This window comes from Staurois parvus, unplaced genomic scaffold, assembly GCF_062004578.1.
Source record: "Staurois parvus isolate SC_StPar_1 unplaced genomic scaffold, SC_StPar_1.0 ptg000287l, whole genome shotgun sequence".
Taxonomy (NCBI): domain Eukaryota; kingdom Metazoa; phylum Chordata; class Amphibia; order Anura; family Ranidae; genus Staurois; species Staurois parvus.
In genome coordinates, this window is record NW_028318083.1 from 11,415,506 (window position 1) to 11,434,730 (window position 19,225).

General features: G+C 43.2%; 1 protein-coding gene across 3 annotated transcripts in view; it reads left to right on the forward strand.

The window, feature by feature from the left end:
* Window positions 1-19,225, forward strand: part of DCDC2 (doublecortin domain containing 2) — a 281,410-nt gene that overhangs the window by 94,666 nt on the left and 167,519 nt on the right. For all 3 annotated transcript variants that reach the window (XM_089682253.1, XM_089682255.1, XM_089682254.1), the window contains 4 exons: window positions 1,415-1,491; window positions 1,590-1,721; window positions 5,210-5,356; window positions 5,521-5,575. In XM_089682253.1, coding sequence (XP_089538379.1) covers window positions 1,415-1,491; window positions 1,590-1,721; window positions 5,210-5,356; window positions 5,521-5,575 — 411 coding nt within the window. The remainder of the gene's footprint in view (window positions 1-1,414; window positions 1,492-1,589; window positions 1,722-5,209; window positions 5,357-5,520; window positions 5,576-19,225) is intronic.

Consider the following 19,225-nt stretch of genomic DNA (forward strand, 5'->3'; position numbering starts at 1 on the left):
CATTACTATGATATTCTTGATGTTTTGAGTATCTACTTCTAAGTCTCAGTTATGGGGCAGTCCTGGGTATGCAGCCAGTGCTATAGTCTTTACTGGTTTGGTGATTTCCCCAGAGACTTATCAGGGTTGGCACATAGTCTATAGGGAGAAAAGAACATGTAGACTGCAGTTCTCAGAAGCTGATCAGGCTGAGACTTGGAAGGGGAGCAGCCTTGAGGACATGGAGGTAAGTTTATTTAGAAACCGCACTAACTTCTCCTTGCTCTTGTGATCCCTGCTTGCTAGATTAGTTTGGATTTGCCTTGCAAAATCTAAATATCTTTTAGGCAAAAGAGTTTATTTCCATTGATGTCGGATAAGGTTTGATTTGCATTCTGCATAGATTATTACGATTAATATGATTTTAGATTATCATGATATTCCAGAGTAACCTCATACCAGCGTTACAGCATAATAAAAGTGGCCATTATATGGCCAATACAAATTGAAGAAGGATGGGAATCTATGTTCATTATAAAAGTTACTGTACCAGAGAGTATGTCAGTTATTGAAGGATTTTACGATTTACATTGGAGGAATGCATATTTTTTCCTGACAGTCTGAAATGTCAGTTTTTAGGACAGGTTACTGAGATTATGGAGAAAATTAAAAAGACAGATTATGTGCAGAGGTCTGCAGTACCAATGGGTTCAGAAAACACATTTGATATGAAGGTTACAAGCAGCTGTCATAAGGAACACACTGCTGCTGGATGAGTTCTTAATCAGTTGGGCTGGGGTTTGTGACTAATAAATCATTGATTTTCAATATCAATTTAGTAGTAATGTGCAGCTCTGTATCTGTGATTGTAGATGCCATTGTAGAATGTCTGTCGTTAATTTATATAACCAGTTATGTGGGTCATTGAATGGCTTCTTGAGGTCATATAAGCCTTTAGGGAACAGTGTCAAAGTTCATGACTTTAATGTAAAGAAAATACCCTGATCAGTGTTTGTGTTAATATCTAATCATGGCAAAACCAAGCTAAATTTCACATCCCTTATTAACAAGGTGTTATATACAAAAAGTGATTTACAAAGCAGTGTTTAGATATTTACTTAATTACTGTTCCAATATTTTTTTCTGTAGGTTCAAAGTAGTCAATGAGAGAAGCAATCTGGGCTCTAAGGCAACACAGGCATTTACTTTTTTGACACTTTTAGGACAGTAGCTCTATATACAAGTCCTACTAATGCAAGTCCTACTAAGTCCTTCAGTTTGAGCAGTCCTGAGCTTACCAATACTTTTATCCCAGAATGTCAACCTTGAAATGTCATATATTTTCTTTTAAATGTCCTACAAATAATGTCATTCATTTAAAATATTTGAATGGTACATTGAAGATTCTGTACAAATATTTAGCTATTTTTTTTAGGTAAAACCAGTATCTCACAGCAGGATCAATGTTTCAGCAAGATTTAGAAAACATTTTCAGGAGCCATGCACTGTATTGTAAGTAGATTTATCTATGAAAAGAGCATAGTTGTGATATCATTGTCCTTTTATCAATCTAAATCACAAATCATTGTCTGCCTTTTCTCTATTGCCAGCCTAATTGCTAATGGAGATGTTATGAATCCTGTGGTACGTATGCTGATACCAAGGAGAGTTCTGGATCAGTGGGAGCTAGTTCTAGCAATGGTCACCGACAAAGTGAAACTGCGAAATGGAGCAGTACACAAGTAAGTGGCACTTATGGTGGTGTTACTTATAGGAGTAAGGTACACTTACCAAGATGTTAGTACACTGAGACCCGAGCATATTTAAATAATGGATGACTGTATTACCTGTGCATTTTACAACATAACAAATATAAATATTTGTTTTCAATGTGAATTTTCTTGGGGATATCTAGAACAGGAAACATACACACACAGGCCCAGTTCTTCCATAATGGCTATCTTGGTTCCTCCCCAGTATTAAGTGTGTTCTTTTACTGAAAGTGAGCAGTAGACAATGCCCTTGTTTTGGTCATCACCTGTCACTGGGACAGAGAGTAATGACCAATCTCCCAGGTAGAGATAAAGATAGCAATAAACACTGTACAATGGGTCTAACTTGTACCATATCTGTCCAAAACAAAAGTTTGACTAAAGCCATTGTATTGTAGGTTTGTGACAGATTTATTTTAGCTTTGCTATATTTAGGACAAATTATTGCACAATCTCTTCATTCATGAAGCATGACCATTTGCACTGGGGGTCCTTTAGGAGACATGCTCATATTCATGTTTGTTAAAGGCAGACTCACCATATAGGTCAGGGTTTCTCAACCAGGGTTCCATGGAATCCTAGAGTTCTTCCAAAGGTTTCTAGGGGTTCTTTGAGCAATGACTACTTTTAGCATCTCAGATAAGTTCTTACTGACACCAGTTATCTTTTTAGCTATCTGTAAGGGGGTAATTCTTCACAAGTGTAAAGAGCGTTTTTCCCACTGACCATCACACCTCAGTGTTGAAAAGGTTGACAAACTCTGATATAGGTAGATTAAGCTTTCAGAACTCATCCTGTCATCTCACTACTGTTTCTCCTTGGAGCCGATGTCAGTGATCTAAGGCCAACACATCATCATACATAGTAATTAGGTGCTTATGCTATTTTGCACTTTAAGCATCATTATTAGTATTGGCTGTTTCTTCTAATCAGTGTCTGCTGGGAATTTGAAGCAGCTTCAGAGGCAATTCGAGTGCTTCTTCAGAAATGAGCATTACAACAGCTGACAAAGACCCACTTTAAACATTGGTGGTCTGTGAAAATGTTACCATCTATACATTAGGGCTGTGGAAAATGTTCCTTAACTCTACACTGGTGGTCAGTTTTAAATGTTCCCTGACACTGCTAGTCAGTAGGATAAGAGCCCACTTTACATTGGTGGTCACTAATATAAGTGCCTCCTTGCATTTTTAGTCAGTGGTAGGAATAATGTCCTTTCCATTAGTGGTCAACAGGAAGAATGCCTCTTACACTGGTGGCCAGTGTAGTATCCCCTTACATTAGTGACCATTGTTGTCAGTGCCCTTCACATTGATGGTTAGTAGAAAATGCCCCCTTACATTGCAATTCAGTGGAAAATTCCTCCTTATATTTGTTGTCAGTTGAAAATAGCTTCTTACATTGGCAGTCAACGGAAAATGTCTCCTTGCATTGTGGGTCAGAGGAAAATGGTCTCCTGTATTATTAGTCATGTCAATTACTTGTGCTGTCATCATAGAGCAGAACAGTCATGTAACAGGCAGCTGAGATCTTCACGATCTGAACTCCTTGGAAGAAGAATGCAGCTTCTCTGACCTGTTTGTGTGCAATCAGGTGACCTGCTATGGCTGTAGTTACAGCGGGTAAAATAAGTATTGAACAGATTATTAATATTAATATACAGTGTTTATATAGCGCCAACAGTTTGCTCAGCACTTTACAATATAACGGGAGACAATACAGCAACAATAACACATCACCATTTTTCTCAGTAAATATATTTCTAAAGGTGCTAGTGAAATGAAATATTCACCACATGTTGGAAACAACCCCTGCAGTTCATACATACAAAGAAACTAAAACAAATAAGTTCATAAATTAAGTTATGTGTAATATAATAGAATGACATAGATAAGTATTGAACACACTAACTGAAATTTATTTAATACTTTGTACAAAATCCTTTGTTGGTAATGACCACTTCAAGACACCTCCTGTATAGAGAAACTAGTAGCATGCATTGCTGAGGTGTGATTTTGGCCTCTTCTTCTACACAGTCTTCAAATTTTAAAGGTTGCATGGACCTCTTCTATGAACTCTGATCTTTAGTTCTTTCGATAGATTTTCTATTGGATTCAAGTCAGGTGATTGGCTGGGCCATTATTGCAGCTTTATATTCTTTTTTTTAAACCAACTCAGAGTTTCCTTGGCTTTGTGTTTGGGATCATTGCCTTGCAGAAATGTCCACCCTCGTTTTATCTTCATCATCCTGGAAGATGGCATCAGATTTTTATCAAGAACGTCTTGGTACATATTTCCATTCATCCTTCATTCAATGGCATGATGTTTGCCAGTACCATATGCTGAAAAACAGCTCCACACCATGATGTTCCCACCTCCAAACTTCACTGTTAGTATTGTGTTTTTGGGGTGATGTGCAGTACCATTTGACCTCCAAGCAGGATGTGTATTATGGCATCCAAAGAGTTCCATTTTGGTCTCATCTGACCAGACTATATTCTCCCCGTATTTCACAGGCTTGTCTAAATGTTGTGCTGCAAACTTTAAACGAGTTTCAACATACTGTTTCTTCAGCAATGGAGTTTTTCATGGTTAGCATGCATACAGGCCATGGTGGTTGAGTGCATTACTTATTGTTTTCTTTGAAACAATTGTACCTGCTAATTCCAGGTCTTTCTGAAGCTGTCCACAAGTGGTCCTTGGCTCTTGGACAACTCTTCTGATAATTCTTTTCACTCCTCTGTCAGAAATGTTGCGAGGAGCACCTGGTCATGGCTTGTTTGTGGTGAAATGATGTTTTTTCTACTTCTGGATTATGGCCCCAACAGTGCTCACTGGAACATTCAGAAGTTTAGAAATCCTTCTGTAACCAATGCCATCATATGTTTTGCAACAATAAGATTGAGGTGTTGAAAGAGCTCTTTGCTTTTACCCATCATGAGATGTTTCTTGTATGGCGGTAAAGAGACACCTTTTTATAGGCCATCAGTTGAGACTGAACCAGCTTATATTAAATTGCACTGATAATGGGCAGGATTACTTTCTAATTGCTGATAGATTTCAGCTGGTGTCTTGGCTTTCCATGCCTTTTTGCACCTCCCTTTCTTCATGTAATTTCATTTTATTACACATAACTTATTCTGAACTTATTTGTTTTGGTTTCTCTGTATGTATGGATTGCATGGGTTGTTACCGACATGTGGTGAAAATTTCATGTCAATAACACCTTTAGAAATATATTTACTGAGAAAAATGGTGATGTGTTCAATACTTATTTTACCAGCTGTATGTCTCTGCTTGAGCTCAAAATTCTTTTTTTATGCTTTCTACCCAGTGATGACAGTTGGGTGTTCAGTAGAGCTGATTACTTTTAGTGACAAGGGTTTCATATGTTTATGCCATCAAATATTATACCTTTTAGGGATAAGTGTAATATTTTTCATTTTATTCTCCACCAGGCTATACACATTAGATGGAATTCCTGTTCAAGATGGATCAGAGCTAGAAAATGGACAATTTTATGTTGCAGTGGGAAGGGACAAGTTCAAAAAGTTGCCGTATAATGATCTGATATTTTCTAAGGCCTCTGTGAGAAGAAGTTATGGGTATGCTTAAATCAATATAGCTGGAGTACTCTAAATAATAATATTCACAATAGTTTATGATTTAATATTAGGCCATAGCAAAAAGTTGTTGTTACATTATTACATATTGCAAATAGGCATTTTATTAACATTTCTCAAATCTGTTTTTATTATATTTTCATTAGTTCAAAAGCGTCCTCGTTGCCTCCTATTAATGGATACAGAAAGTGTAAGGAGAACGTAAGTAAAACGGTTGCCTGTGTTTTTGGTGAATATTCTGTAACAAGTTTTGTATGTGATAACACAAATCAATCAGAAAAACTATTTTGTAATTCTATTTACACTAAAATAATAAGTGATGAAATTTAAATAGTTGCTGTGAGGATTTGCACGATAATGACTCATAATGTTGTATTAAATAAAGACTTCACTGTTAATGACACGGCTTACTCAAAAACTATGTGTACCTATGTTGCTTCACATTTTGGAAATAGATTCATCACTGATATCACTGGTATTCTATACATGAAGGTAAAAAAACTTCTGTGTGCAGCAGCCCTCCAGCCCCCCTAATACTTACCTGTAATAGGGGGAGCCATTGTCTCCCACTGCTGTCAATCACAGCCAGTGAACCAACGAGGAGAGAGAGGGAGCAGGTCACTTTCAAAATTGGTGGGTTGAGAGGACATCTATTAGCCATTGCAAACATATGGATAACAAGCATCCTTGATGCCTTGATGGAATTAGTTGGATAATGACACATTCGTGGCATGCATCAATCATTAGGGAAGAAGCAGAAGTCTTGCTGTGGTGAGCGAAACAGAAATAATTATGTTCCTATAAATCTGGCAGATGTACCATCGTACATGGAGAATATACTACAAAGAAAGACATTTTCATTCCAGGAAATACCTGTGGGAAGAATCCTGACCATTCTGAAATCTGGCCTGGATCAACATTTGGCTCTGAGTACCATCAAGGGGTGAATCTCTTCCCTTGTGATCTTGTTCCAAAGATTGGATTGCTAGCATCCCATTCCTTAGTTAAGATGTTTGTACAGGGTGTCTCTAATGTGGCGCCACCTGTACAATGATTCTCTGGGATCTATATTTTTTTTCTTACAGCTCTACAAAAGCCACATATCCGCTCATACTCAGAAGGTTACCTTCTTTGTTGCCATCACCTCTTTGAAGCGTGTGTCTGGACTGACTGCCCTGTCTTGTAAAGAGCCATTTCTGAATTTAGACAAAACAATGTTGGTTTGAGGCCAAGAGAACCAAGTCAATGTTCACTCTTTGTCTGATGCCAGATCCTGGCATAAGGTCCTTCAAGTGGCTCTTTAAGCTGCAGGCTACCCCCAGACTTTTTGTTATGTGGGCCTATTAGTGTTTTGTTGACACCTCTTATTTGGACTTCTTTTGGATGTCCCCATTATCTATGAATTATCATCAAACCAGTGTCCCAAAGTGTTATCAAGCCCTCCATTTTTAAGCACTTTCAGTTGCTAAACAAATCCTTTACTGCGTATGCAGCTTATTTTATACCATGCTTATATTTCAGTTTAAGCTGGTGCCATGACCACTGCCTCAGTTTTACTGATTCAGGGTGGCCCCTTTCTCTTGCAGCGAGAGAAGGGTGTGACAGTGTATAGTGTTTAAACAGTATAGGCATTTATTTTTAATGTTTTATATAGCTATACCTGCAAAATGGGCCAGCCTGAAGTGATCTAGCAGGACATAATTTTCTGATTAAATTTCTGTTTTAAGTGTACATTTAAGTACAAAGTAAAAGTTACTAAGAACTTTTTTCATCTTGACCTTTGGGATATAATGACACTATACGCACAACTATATTTTATGGAGTTATATTCAACAATGTGCCTTTCTTGGCACGGAAATTCAAGATTTGATTACTGCATTTATTGATCATAATGAACATGATTACAGCTTTTATACCATGCATAAAACTAACAATGGCTGTTATGTATCAATGAAATGAAACTGTCTTGCTTTCATAATGCTGTTAAATTCCTTTCATCTTTATTTAAACCAAAAATGACCACCCAGTGCGTAGAGTTTAAATTACAGGAATGGTAGTGTTGCCAATACATGTACCACAGACCTTATGTGATCCCAGCTCCAAGAGGCTTTCTCAGCTCAGATAATCTTCTGGAATGTATTTATTTGTGTGGTTACTAGAGGAACTGCAATAACCCAAAGGATTTGTTTGATCCACAATATAAAGGTGGATAATTAGGCAGGTTGTTGTAGTTAAGAGATGCGATGTGTTCTGCTACTACGGAAACTCACACCAAAGCTGCAACCAATTTACATCCCATAGGTCCTCAACACCTTTGAAAAATCCCCCAGACACTATAGGCTTGGGATTGGGGATCGGAGGTGCCGTAGAACTCGCTTATTGTGTAGTGGAACATTAAACTCGGTATTCATTTAATTTTTTTTGTATTTAAGTCATTTTCTTGTTTATCTCAATTACAAGTCATTATTTCAGAGGTGAGATTATGAATCATGTGTTTATTAATATGATAATTATTACAGGATCAGCCCACCTAAAACCGATATTTCAAATTTGGGTATAGCCAGGCAGGCTGAATTATACGTATTCTTTGTAGTGGACCCAAGCTCATGAATTGTAAGTTCTACTGATTTGTGTCAAGGTCCTACCTTTCTTCAGAGCTTGTGCATCTCCATGAGCTGGCATCCATCTTGGTTTTCTGCAAAGCATGGTGGGAACCTTTATGCCTTCAGGCTTCTGCGGCTCCTCCTCAGAAGGGTGTGGTTGAGCACATTTAAACCTGCTGTCTGCAAGTGTGCTCTGCACTTGTGTCCTGTATGTTGCCCTGTTGCAAGCTCTTGTGTTGTTCCCATTGCTCTCCTAGTAACCGACTCGGCTTGGACAAGACTACTCTCTGCGTTAACCCTTTACCTGACCTTCCGTTGCTGAACCCGGCCCGTGACCTGAGTATTCTTTGCCTACCGTCTAGTACCGTCTGCTCCGTTGTTATTGACCCGGCTTGTCTGATTACTCTACTCGTGTTCCCATCTAGCTCCCACCAGCTGTACGCCATTGGCGGCAGTCGTTATAGCAGCTGGGGTCACTCGGGGGCCGCGACCTGGTCTCAGGCTGCGTCAAGTCCATCCCCACCATCAGGGGCCCTGGTGAAGGGTAGCCTGGGGCTTAGACTCCGCGCCCTGAGGGTCTCTGGTCTGTGGGTAGTGGCTGTCGTCAGTCGCAGCGTGACCGTACCATAGGCCTGCCTGCCCATTCCAGCGTTCCTGCCCTGTCATTACACAAGTGCCATGAATCCTGATGGTGCAGGTACGCCTTCGATCCCTATGTTACTCGCCAGACTTGACCAACAGGATCGCTTGTTGGATCAGTTCGCTCAGGCGTTGCAGGCTCTGCTTGCACGCACAGCGCACCTTACCCCTGGGGCTATTAGGTCAGTTGTTACTCCGGTGGACTCTCCCACTGTTGCTCCGGTTGTTGCACCTACCTCCGCATCTGTTGCGGAACCCGCGGTACCTAGAGGTATGACTGGTTCTGCCCCTCTTCCTCAGCGCTTTGGGTGGGAACCGAGTCAGTGTCGTGGTTTCCTTAACCAAGTGGGGATTTACTTTGAATTAATACCTCACGCTTTCCCTACTGAGAGGGCAAAGGTGGGCTTCCTAATCTCGCAACTCTCTGATAGGGCCTTGGCCTGGGCTAATCCCTTATGGGAGAGGAATGACCCGGTGATTCACGTGTTTACCCGTTTCGTTGCCTCCTTCCGTACGGTATTCGACGTACCCGCTCGCTCCGCTTCTGCTTCCAAATTGCTCATGTCCATGCATCAGGGTTCACGAACCGTTGCCGAGTACGCCATCGAATTTCGTACTTTGGCGGCAGAGGTGGGTTGGAACAATGAGGCTCTAGTGGCTGCTTTCTCTCATGGTCTCTCTGATGCGTTGAAGGACGAGATCGCAGCCAAAGAACTGCCTGTGGAGTTAGAGGCACTCATCTCCTTCCTAATCTTGATTGACACCAGGCTCAGAGAGAGGCCTTCATTTAAGGAGCGGCTGCGGAGGCCTCCTAACCGTTTGGCGCCTACGTTTTCTGTCCCACCCGTGCCTCCCTCTCCTCCCACGCCTCCTGGGGATGGTTTGTCTGGTAGTGAGCCCATGCAACTGTGGTTTGCTCGCCTTTCCGAGGGGGAGCGGGCCTCTCGGCGTCGGGAGGGTCGCTGCCTGTACTGTGGACTCGGGGGGCATTTTCGGCAGTCCTGTCCGGTCCGTCCGGGAAACGCCCGCACCTGAGATCCTGTCGGGGGCAGATCTTGGGTGGAGTTTCCTCGTCCCCGGTTTCCCGTAAAGATAAACCGCTTATCACCGTTGTCCTCTCTTGGGCAGGAGGCTCGGTGATGGCCCAGGCGCTGGTAGACTCTGGGGCTGGCGGTTTGTTTATGGACAGTTCGTTTGCGGCCCAGTACTCCATTCCTCTGCAGGCTCGAGAGACTCCATTGGTTCTCGAGGCGATAGATGGCAGGCCCTTGCAGCTATCGCAGGTTACCCACGAGACCCTGCCGGTGGAGGTAGCTATTGGGGCTGTTCACAGGGAATTGGCCTGTTTCCAGGTAATTTCTTCCCCGCACTACTCCGTGGTTTTGGGCTATCCCTGGCTTCAGAAGCACAATCCGACCTTTGATTGGCGATCGGCCGAGATTCTCTCATGATCACCACGGTGTGGGGCTGGTTGCATTCGTGGTCCGGTTAAGGTGCTGTGCACCTCCTCGGACTCTGTGCTGCCCACTGAATATGGGGAGTACCTGGACATGTTTGACAAGGTGCGCGCCGGTGCCCTGCCTCCTCATCGTCCATACGATTGTGCCATAACCTTACAAACTGGTGCTACTCCTCCGCGTGGCAGGGTGTATCCTCTTTCGGTGGCAGAGAATCAGGCCATGGAGGAATACGTTGCGGATGCGCTTTCCCGGGGGCACATTCGCAAGTCTACGTCTCCAGCAGGAGCTGGTTTTTTTTTCGTGAAAAAGAAGGGAGGTGAGCTGAGACCCTGCATTGATTTTAGGGGTCTCAATCGGATCACGATTAAAAATGCTTATCCTATTCCGTTGATCACCGAGTTGTTTGACCGCCTCAAGGGAGCAACAGTCTTTACTAAACTCGACCTTAGGGCTGCCTACAACCTTGTACGGATCAAGGGGGGCGATGAGTGGAAGACCGCGTTCAACACCAGAACCGGCCACTATGAATACCTGGTTATGCCCTTCGGGTTGTGTAACGCACCCGCGGTCTTTCAGGAGTTTATTAACGATGTCTTACGTGACTTGTTGCAGCAGTGCATGGTGGTTTACTTGGACGATATCCTGGTTTACTCTGCGTCTATGGAGACTCATATCCAGGATGTTAAGCGGGTGCTGCAACGGTTACGTGAAAACGAGCTTTTCTGTAAGCTCGAGAAGTGTGAATTTCACCAATCCCAGGTTGCCTTTTTGGGCTACATTATTTCCCCGGTGGGTTTTTCTATGGACCCTGAGAAGGTTTCAGCGGTTCTGCAGTGGCCTCGTCCCAGTGGTCTTCGGTCCATTCAGCGCTTTTTGGGATTTGCCAACTATTATCGGAAGTTTATCAGGAACTTTTCCACACTGTCCAAGCCTCTCTCAGATCTGACCAAGAAGGGCAGTAACCCTCACGAGTTGTCACCCGAGGCCATCTCAGCTTTCAAGGCTCTGAAAGCCGCTTTCACTTCGGCCCCAATTCTGTCTCATCCCAATCCTGGGTTGCCTTTTGTTCTTGAGGTTGATGCATCTGAGACAGGAGTAGGCGCCCTCTTGTCCCAGCGTCGGTCACCCGAGGGACCCCTACTTCCTTGTGGGTTCTACTCCAAGAAGCTTTCCTCTGCAGAGTGCAACTACCAGATTGGAGACAGGGAGTTGTTGGCCATTATTCTGGCTCTCAAGGAATGGAGGCACCTGCTTGAGGGTTCTGTGGTACCGGTCCTAGTTCTCACTGACCACAAGAACCTCACATATCTCTCGGAGGCTAAGAGGTTGACACCCCGTCAGGCCAGGTGGGCTCTGTTTTTGTCACGTTTTAACTATGTGGTCTCTTACTTGCCTGGTTCCAAGAATGTCAGGGCTGATGCCTTGTCGCGGCAATACTCTGAGCTGTCCAGGGAGGACACTGAGCCGACCTCGGTCATTCCTCCAAACCAGATCCTGGCTGCCATTCGTACCAACCTGACTTCTCCCCTTGGGGAGCAGATTTTGGCGGCTCAAACTAACGCTCCCCCTGAGAGACCGGCTGGAAGATGTTTTGTACCTGAGGGATTGCGTACCCGCTTGCTACGTACCTACCATAATTCCAAGACTGCCGGTCATCCTGGTAGGAACCAATTGTCCTGGGTCGTTTCTCGGTTATTCTGGTGGCCATCTCTCCGTTCTGACATCGCCTCATATGTAGCAGCTTGTTCAGTCTGTGCCCAGAATAAATCTCCTCGGCACCTTCCATTGGGCCTTCTGCAACCCATTCCCAATGGGGAGTGTCCCTGGTCACACCTGGGCATGGATTTTATTGTGGATCTTCCTGCGTCTCAAGGTCATACGGTCATTCTTATGGTGATCGATCGTTTTTCTAAGATGTGTCATTGCGTTCCGTTCAAGAAATTGCCGACTGCACAAGAACTGGCTACGGTTTTCGCCAAGGAGATCTTTCGCTTGCACGGGTTGCCCAAGGTGATTGTCTCGGACCGTGGGAGCCAGTTTGTGTCCAGGTTCTGGCGCGCCTTCTGCTCCCAGTTGGGTATCGAGCTTTCCTTCTCTTCGGCCTACCACCCTCAGTCCAATGGGGCTGCGGAGCGTTCCAACCAGGCCCTGGAACAATTCCTTCGTTGCTATATATCGGATCATCAGGACAACTGGGTCGATCTCCTGCCATGGGCAGAGTTTGCGAGGAACTCGGCTGTCAACTCCTCCTCTGGGATGTCCCCCTTCATGGCCAACTATGGGTTCCAACCCGCTCCACAGGACATTCCGGCTGTGGATAACCACCTGGCTGCTCTGCGCTCCTCATGGGGGCAGATTCAGAGGTCCTTGAAGGACTCAGCACAGCGCCAGAAGCTCCAGGCTGATCGTAGACGGTTGCCTGCTCCCTCATACCAGGTCGGAGATCGGGTGTGGTTGTCCACTCGCAACCTCAAGCTTCGGGTGCCCGCACCAAAGCTGGCCCCCCGTTTTGTTGGTCCTTTCCGCATTCTTCGCAGGGTGAACCCGGTTGCCTATGCCCTTGCTCTTCCTCCTGGGATGCACATCTCCAATGTCTTCCACGTATCCCTGTTGAAACCTCTGATCTGTAATCGCTTTACTGCCTCTCCGCCTCGGCCTCGTCCTATCAGGGTCGACGGCCATGAGGAGTATGAGGTGAGTCGCATCTTGGATTCTCGGTTGGTCCGCGGTCGGGTACAGTTTTTGGTCCATTGCCGTGGTTATGGTCCCGAGGAACGTTCCTGGGTTCCTTCCGCGGATGTTCATGCTCCTGCCCTCCTCCGCGCTTTTCACGCCGGATTTCCTCAGAAACCTTTTGTTGAGCCACGGAGGGGGAGGGGCCCTTGAGGAGGAGGTACTGTCAAGGTCCTACCTTTCTTCAGAGCTTGTGCATCTCCATGAGCTGGCATCCATCTTGGTTTTCTGCAAAGCATGGTGGGAACCTTTATGCATTCAGGCTTCTGCGGCTCCTCCTCAGAAAGGTGTGGTTGAGCACATTTAAACCTGCTGTCTGCAAGTGTGCTCTGCACTTGTGTCCTGTATGTTGCCCTGTTGCAAGCTCTTGTGTTGTTCCCATTGCTCTCCTGGTAACCGACTCGGCTTGGACAAGACTACTCTCTGCGTTAACCCTTTACCTGACCTTCTGTTGCTGAACCCGGCCCGTGACCTGAGTATTCTTTGCCTACCGTCTAGTACCGTCTGCTCCGTTGTTATTGACCCGGCTTGTCTGATTACTCTACTCATGTTCCCATCTAGCTCCCACCAGCTGTACGCCATTGGCGGCTGTCGTTATAGCAGCTGGGGTCACTCGGGGGCCGCGACCTGGTCTCAGGCTGCGTCAAGTCCATCCCCACCATCAGGGGCCCTGGTGAAGGGTAGCCTGGGGCTTAGACTCCGCGCCCTGAGGGACTCTGGTCTGTGGGTAGTGGCTGTCGTCAGTCGCAGCGTGACCGTACCATAGGCCTGCCTGCCCATTCCAGCGTTCCTGCCCTGACAATTTGCTCCAGCCATCACAAGAGGTCTTACTGTGGTTACTGAATTCTCTGTTTATCTGTAGAGGCCATGATGACAATAACCAGCGATAAAAAGCTAGTAAGTGGTTTAAAATAACAGCCTCAAGTGTGAAATGTTGAGGTCTTCAAATCTGTACTTTAAAGCCCAACTCCAGACTTGGATCCCTCAATCTCCACTGATGCATTCTTAAAAGAGAAGTATGGCTATACTGCCCTTCTGGGTCATAGGAGCACACTTATTTCTGCACTCCTGTGTAGATTCAGCTGACAGCAGGCTAAAGCTCACTTTTGGCTGATGTCACGGAGCCAGCCTAGGCCCTGAAAGGATCCCAACTTTAAGGCCGGAATCCACCCACATGCTTGACTGGCAACTAGATCAGTCTCTGTGTGCTGCTGAGGGCTTGAGCCATCCACTCCACATCCCAGCTGTCACGATTGCGGCGTCAGACCCCAGACCTTCTCACCAAACTCGTGACCGAAGGACTGGCCGATCCAAACCGCGATGTGACGTGCGTAACAATACCACACCCAGCTGCACCCTGCACAAAGATTTTCCAGTTAATGTACTACAATCTATGTACCTGCAACCTGAGCGATTGTTACTGGGTCAGGTTAATTACGCAACTAACCCTCCACACTGCCATCACCTCCTTTTTGTACAGAGAAAGAGGAAACTCGCGTTATCAGTTATAACACTATAATGATTGAAATAATCGTCTGTATAAAACGGTCCGCAGGCCGGTTATACAGAGGTTTAAACAAACAGTAGCGTCTTTTCAAAGGCAGGAATTCGTAAATTGCAATTAAGAACTATAGAAAGAGTTCAACACTTTCAGAAAGAGAGATTTATTACTAAAAGGGTCAAACAGGTGCAATAAAATATTTACGGAGAAGATGTAACTAAGATATATACAGTGGGGATCGAAAGTTTGGGCACCCCAGCTAAAAATTTGTATTAATGTGCATAAAGAAGCCAAGGAAAGATGGAAAAATCTCCAAAAGGCATCAAATTACAGATTAGACATTCTTATAATATGTCAACAAAAGTTAGATTTTATTTCCATCATTTACACTTTCAAAATAACAGAAAACAAAAAAATGGCGTCTGCAAAAGTTTGGGCACCCTGCAGAATTTATAGCATGCACTGCCCCCTTTGCAAAGCCGAGGCCTGCCAGTGTCATGGATTGTTCTCAATCATCGTCTGGGAAGACCAGGTGATGTCAATCTCAAAGGTTTTAAATGCCCAGACTCATCTGACCTTGCCCCAACAATCAGCACCATGGGTTCTTCTAAGCAGTTGTCTAGAAAACTGAAAATAGTTGACGCTCACAAAGCTGGAGAAGGCTATAAGAAGATAGCAAAGCGTTTTCAGATGTCAATATCCTCTGTTCGGAATGTAATTAAGAAATGGAAGTCATCAGGAACAGTGGAAGTTAAAGCAAGATCTGGAAGACCAAGAAAAATATCATATATAATATTGTGAGAAAAACAATTCAAAACCCACGTTTGACTGCACGATCCCTCCAGAAAGATCTGGCAGACACTGGAGTTGTGGTACACTATTCCACTATAAAGAGATACTTGTACAAATATGGTCTTCATGGAAGAGTCATCAGAAGAAAACCTCTTCTACGTCCTCACCACAAAAATCATCGTTTGAACTTTGCAAATGAACATATAGACAAGCCTGATGCATTTTGGAAACAAGTTCTGTGGACCGATGAGGTTAAAATTGAACTTTTTGGTCGGAATGAGCAAAGGTACGTTTGGAGAAGAAGGGGCACATAATTTAATGAAAAGAACCTCTGTCCAACTGTTAAGCATGGGGTTGGATCAATCATGCTTTGGGGTTGTGTTGCAGCCAGTGGCACAGGGAACATCTCACGAGTAGAAGGAAAAATGGATTCAATAAAATTTCAGCAAATTTTGGATGGTAACTTGATGCCATCTGTGAAAAAGCTGAAGTTAAAGAGAGGATGGCTTCTACAAATGGATAATGATCCTAAACACACCTCAAAATCCATGGGGGATTACATCAAGAGGTGTAAACTGAAGGTTTTGCCATGGCCTTCACAATCTCCTGACCTCAACATAATTGAAAATCTATGGATAGACCTTAAAAGAGCAGTGTGTGACAGACAGCCCAGAAATCTCAAAGAACTGGAAGACTTTTGTAAGGAAGAATGGGCAAAGATACCTCAAACAAGAATTGAAAGACTCTTGGCTGGCTACAAAAAGCATTTACAAGCTGTGATACTTGCCAAAGGGGGCAGTACAAGATATTAACTCTGCAGGGTGCCCAAACTTTTGCAGGCGCCATTTTTTTGTTTTCTGTTATTTTGAAAGTGTAATTGATGGAAATAAAATCTAACTTTTGTTGACATATTATAAGAATGTCTAATCTGTAATTTGATGCCTTTTGGAGATTTTTCCATCTTTCCTTGGCTTCTTTATGCACATTAATACAAATTTTTAGCTGGGGTGCCCAAACTTTCGATCCCCACTGTATATATATATATATATATATATATATATAAATATACAGAGAACCATAGCACAGTAAAAAGATATCAGAGAGAGGTGAAAGGGTTAAAGTACTTGCCAAAGTCCTGGGTTTAGCAGATCCAAGTCAGAGCAGGAGGGGGCTTTGATATCCCTATGTTACGATGGAAAAATGGGAGGATTCTTCAACTCAACCCCCTTAGGCTTGACAGCCTGCTTTAAAGTTTCCCCCCAGCAGGGGGTGGTTCTGAAGTAAAAAGACCAATCCCCTATTGAGGGAGGGATCGTCAGGCGGAACGCTAAACTGGAGTCAACATCTTTCATAATTCCACCCGTGGGTATATTATTATGCAGACAAGTCTGAGGATTATCTAGATATGAATTATGAAATTATATGTTGCACGGTTCACAAGTTCTATGTTTTGGCTCCCCTGATGGTCCGAGATAATTCGAATGACCCATCAAACTGTTCACCTGCTCCTAGCCAATCTGACGAGGATGTCTGGTTTTTATGTAAGTCCCTCATATTCCAAGATGTGAAACATAGGGGAAAAATTGATCTTTTAAAAATGTTATCTGGTGCGGGCTTCTTGGGAATGCCTTGAACTCCAGGGAAGGCTCTGTTATCACAACCAGGTGTCACGGTGGCTGAACAGAGAGGAAGGGGGAGGATGAAGGAAAAAGATATTTCAGGACGGTTAATCTCTTCGCCAAGATGGAGGTTGAAGCCAAAGTGGTTGAACCGTGTCCATCTCTGATGCACACGTTTGCAACACCAGCGAGCACTGGAGGGGTAGAGCAGAATGTGGTGACTGACAGCCACTGCTCTCTGCTCATTGAAGACAGAGAAATGAGCGCCCAGTCTTAGAGATGGCAGTCCAATGCTGCAGCCATATTGGTTAGTATGTATGTATTTCTCACACGTTTCCTATAAACAAAAGTATGTGTGTTTTTATACGTATAAAGAGGGATCCATTTGTTTGTTTTTTGCCCAAGATGGAATTGGGCTTTAATGGTTTCAGGTTATTGCAAGTACCTATAATACTTAATACTTAATTAATTTCAGGATGCTATACATCTCCTCTAAAGCAGCTCCTGGCTGCCATAGTGGAGTTTAACTGGCAAGTACGAATTAAATAATAGGCATTATTTCATGCCCCGGATTTTAAAATGAATGCTATGATTTTATGCATTTATTATAGAATTTAATTCACTTCAATTATTTAAAAGTCTACAAGATGAACAGTAAGGAAGTCATTAACTGTGAAAGTGTACAAAGAAAACACAGGGTAAATCAGGATAAAGTGTGGAAGCACTTTGAAGAAAATTGATATATGGCATTATGTCAAAACAATATCTGGAATATGCTTTCCGACAATTCACTAATGTAGTGAAAGTTAATAACATTAACTCACAATGCAAAATGAAATAAACTTTAAACAAAAGTTGTACCCAACATTGTAGCTAACATTCATTAGCAACACACATATCATTTTTCTTAAAGAGACCCTTTTGCCAGACTAATCATCTAAACCAGGGGTCTTCAAACTTTCAAAATAAAGGGCCAGTTTACTGGCCATCAAACTTTAGGGGGGCTGGAATTTGGCAAGTGGGAGCAGAAAATGCTCTGGCATTGGTGGATGTAAGCTGGCCTGGTGGTCAGTGGGTGTAAAAAAATTACCCTATCGCTGGTATCTGTGGGAGGTATAGTGCCCCTTTGCTGGTGTTGGTGTTAGGCATAGTGCCCCATCGCTGGTGTAGATGGGAGGTATAGTGCCTCATTGTTGGTGTCATTTGGAAGCACACTGCCCCATCATTGGTGTCACTGAGAGGTATAGTGCCCCATCGTTGGTGTCATTGGGAGGTATAGTGCCCCATTGTTGGTGTCAGTGGGAGGAATAGTGTCCCATAATTGGAGTCAGAAATTAGTTCCCCATTTCTAGGGTCAGTGGAAGGAATAGTGTCCCTTCGTTGGGGTCAGTGGCAGGAATAATGCCTCGCACCAGTGGAAGGAATAGTGCCCCAAGGGCCAGAAAAAGGCAAGCAAAGGGCCACATTTTTTTTTAATTTTTATTCATTTTCCATAATAAATTATACATACATTCATTGTAAACCTGTTTACTTTTCAAATAAATAATGTTCTAACATTTACATTTAATTTTACCTTTTTCATATCCCTCCCCGCCCCCCTCACACCTTCACCCCCCCTCTTTCCCTCCCATCCCCCCCACCCCCCTTGTTCCACACCCTATTTTCCTCTCTCCTAGGAATCCTATAGGATACTATTTTACTTTTGACTTATTTTCTAGTTTATATTATTTCCTCTTGTCTCTATAGTTTATATTATTTCCTCTTGTCTCTATATTAGAATGCTTCTATTCTTTAATCCATTCCTTTAAAATCCTCCCACTTTTCTCATCTCCTCCAGAAAATCTCCATTCTATCTTCATCTATATAGTATAGTTCCTACGTTCTATATGTTTGATCCACTTTTCCCATCCAATCCTTTATTTTTGGTGTTTCTTGTTCCTTCCAGTATTTAGATATTAAGCCTTTTGCTGCATTTATATAGTGTAATATACCAGAGTTTTTATATTTTTCTACTGAGAACTTAGTGCCATGAAAGAGACATGTCACTGGATCCTTTGTGATTTTAATCTCCATTATCCTCTGAATCTGGTGAATTATTCCCTCCTAATACTCTTGAATTTTAGAATTTTCCCACCATATATGTAACATTGTGCCCTTTTCTCCACATCCCCGCCAACACAAAGGTGAATTATCTCTACATTGTTTATGTGCTATATTCAGTGTAATATACCATCTCACCAAAAATTTATATTTAATTTCCACATCTTTCATATTTACATTTTCATGTGTTAATCTATATATTTTCTTTCACTTTTCCTCGTCTATTTTTACTCCTAATTCTCTTTCCCATTTCTCAATATATGGAGGAATCCTGTTCGTTAATAATCTAGTGAAAATTTTATATACTCTAGAAGTCCTATGCTTCCCATCACCTCGTGTATTCATTAAGTGTTCAAAGCAAAGGGCCACATTTGGCTCGTGAGCCACAGTTTGGAGACCCCTGA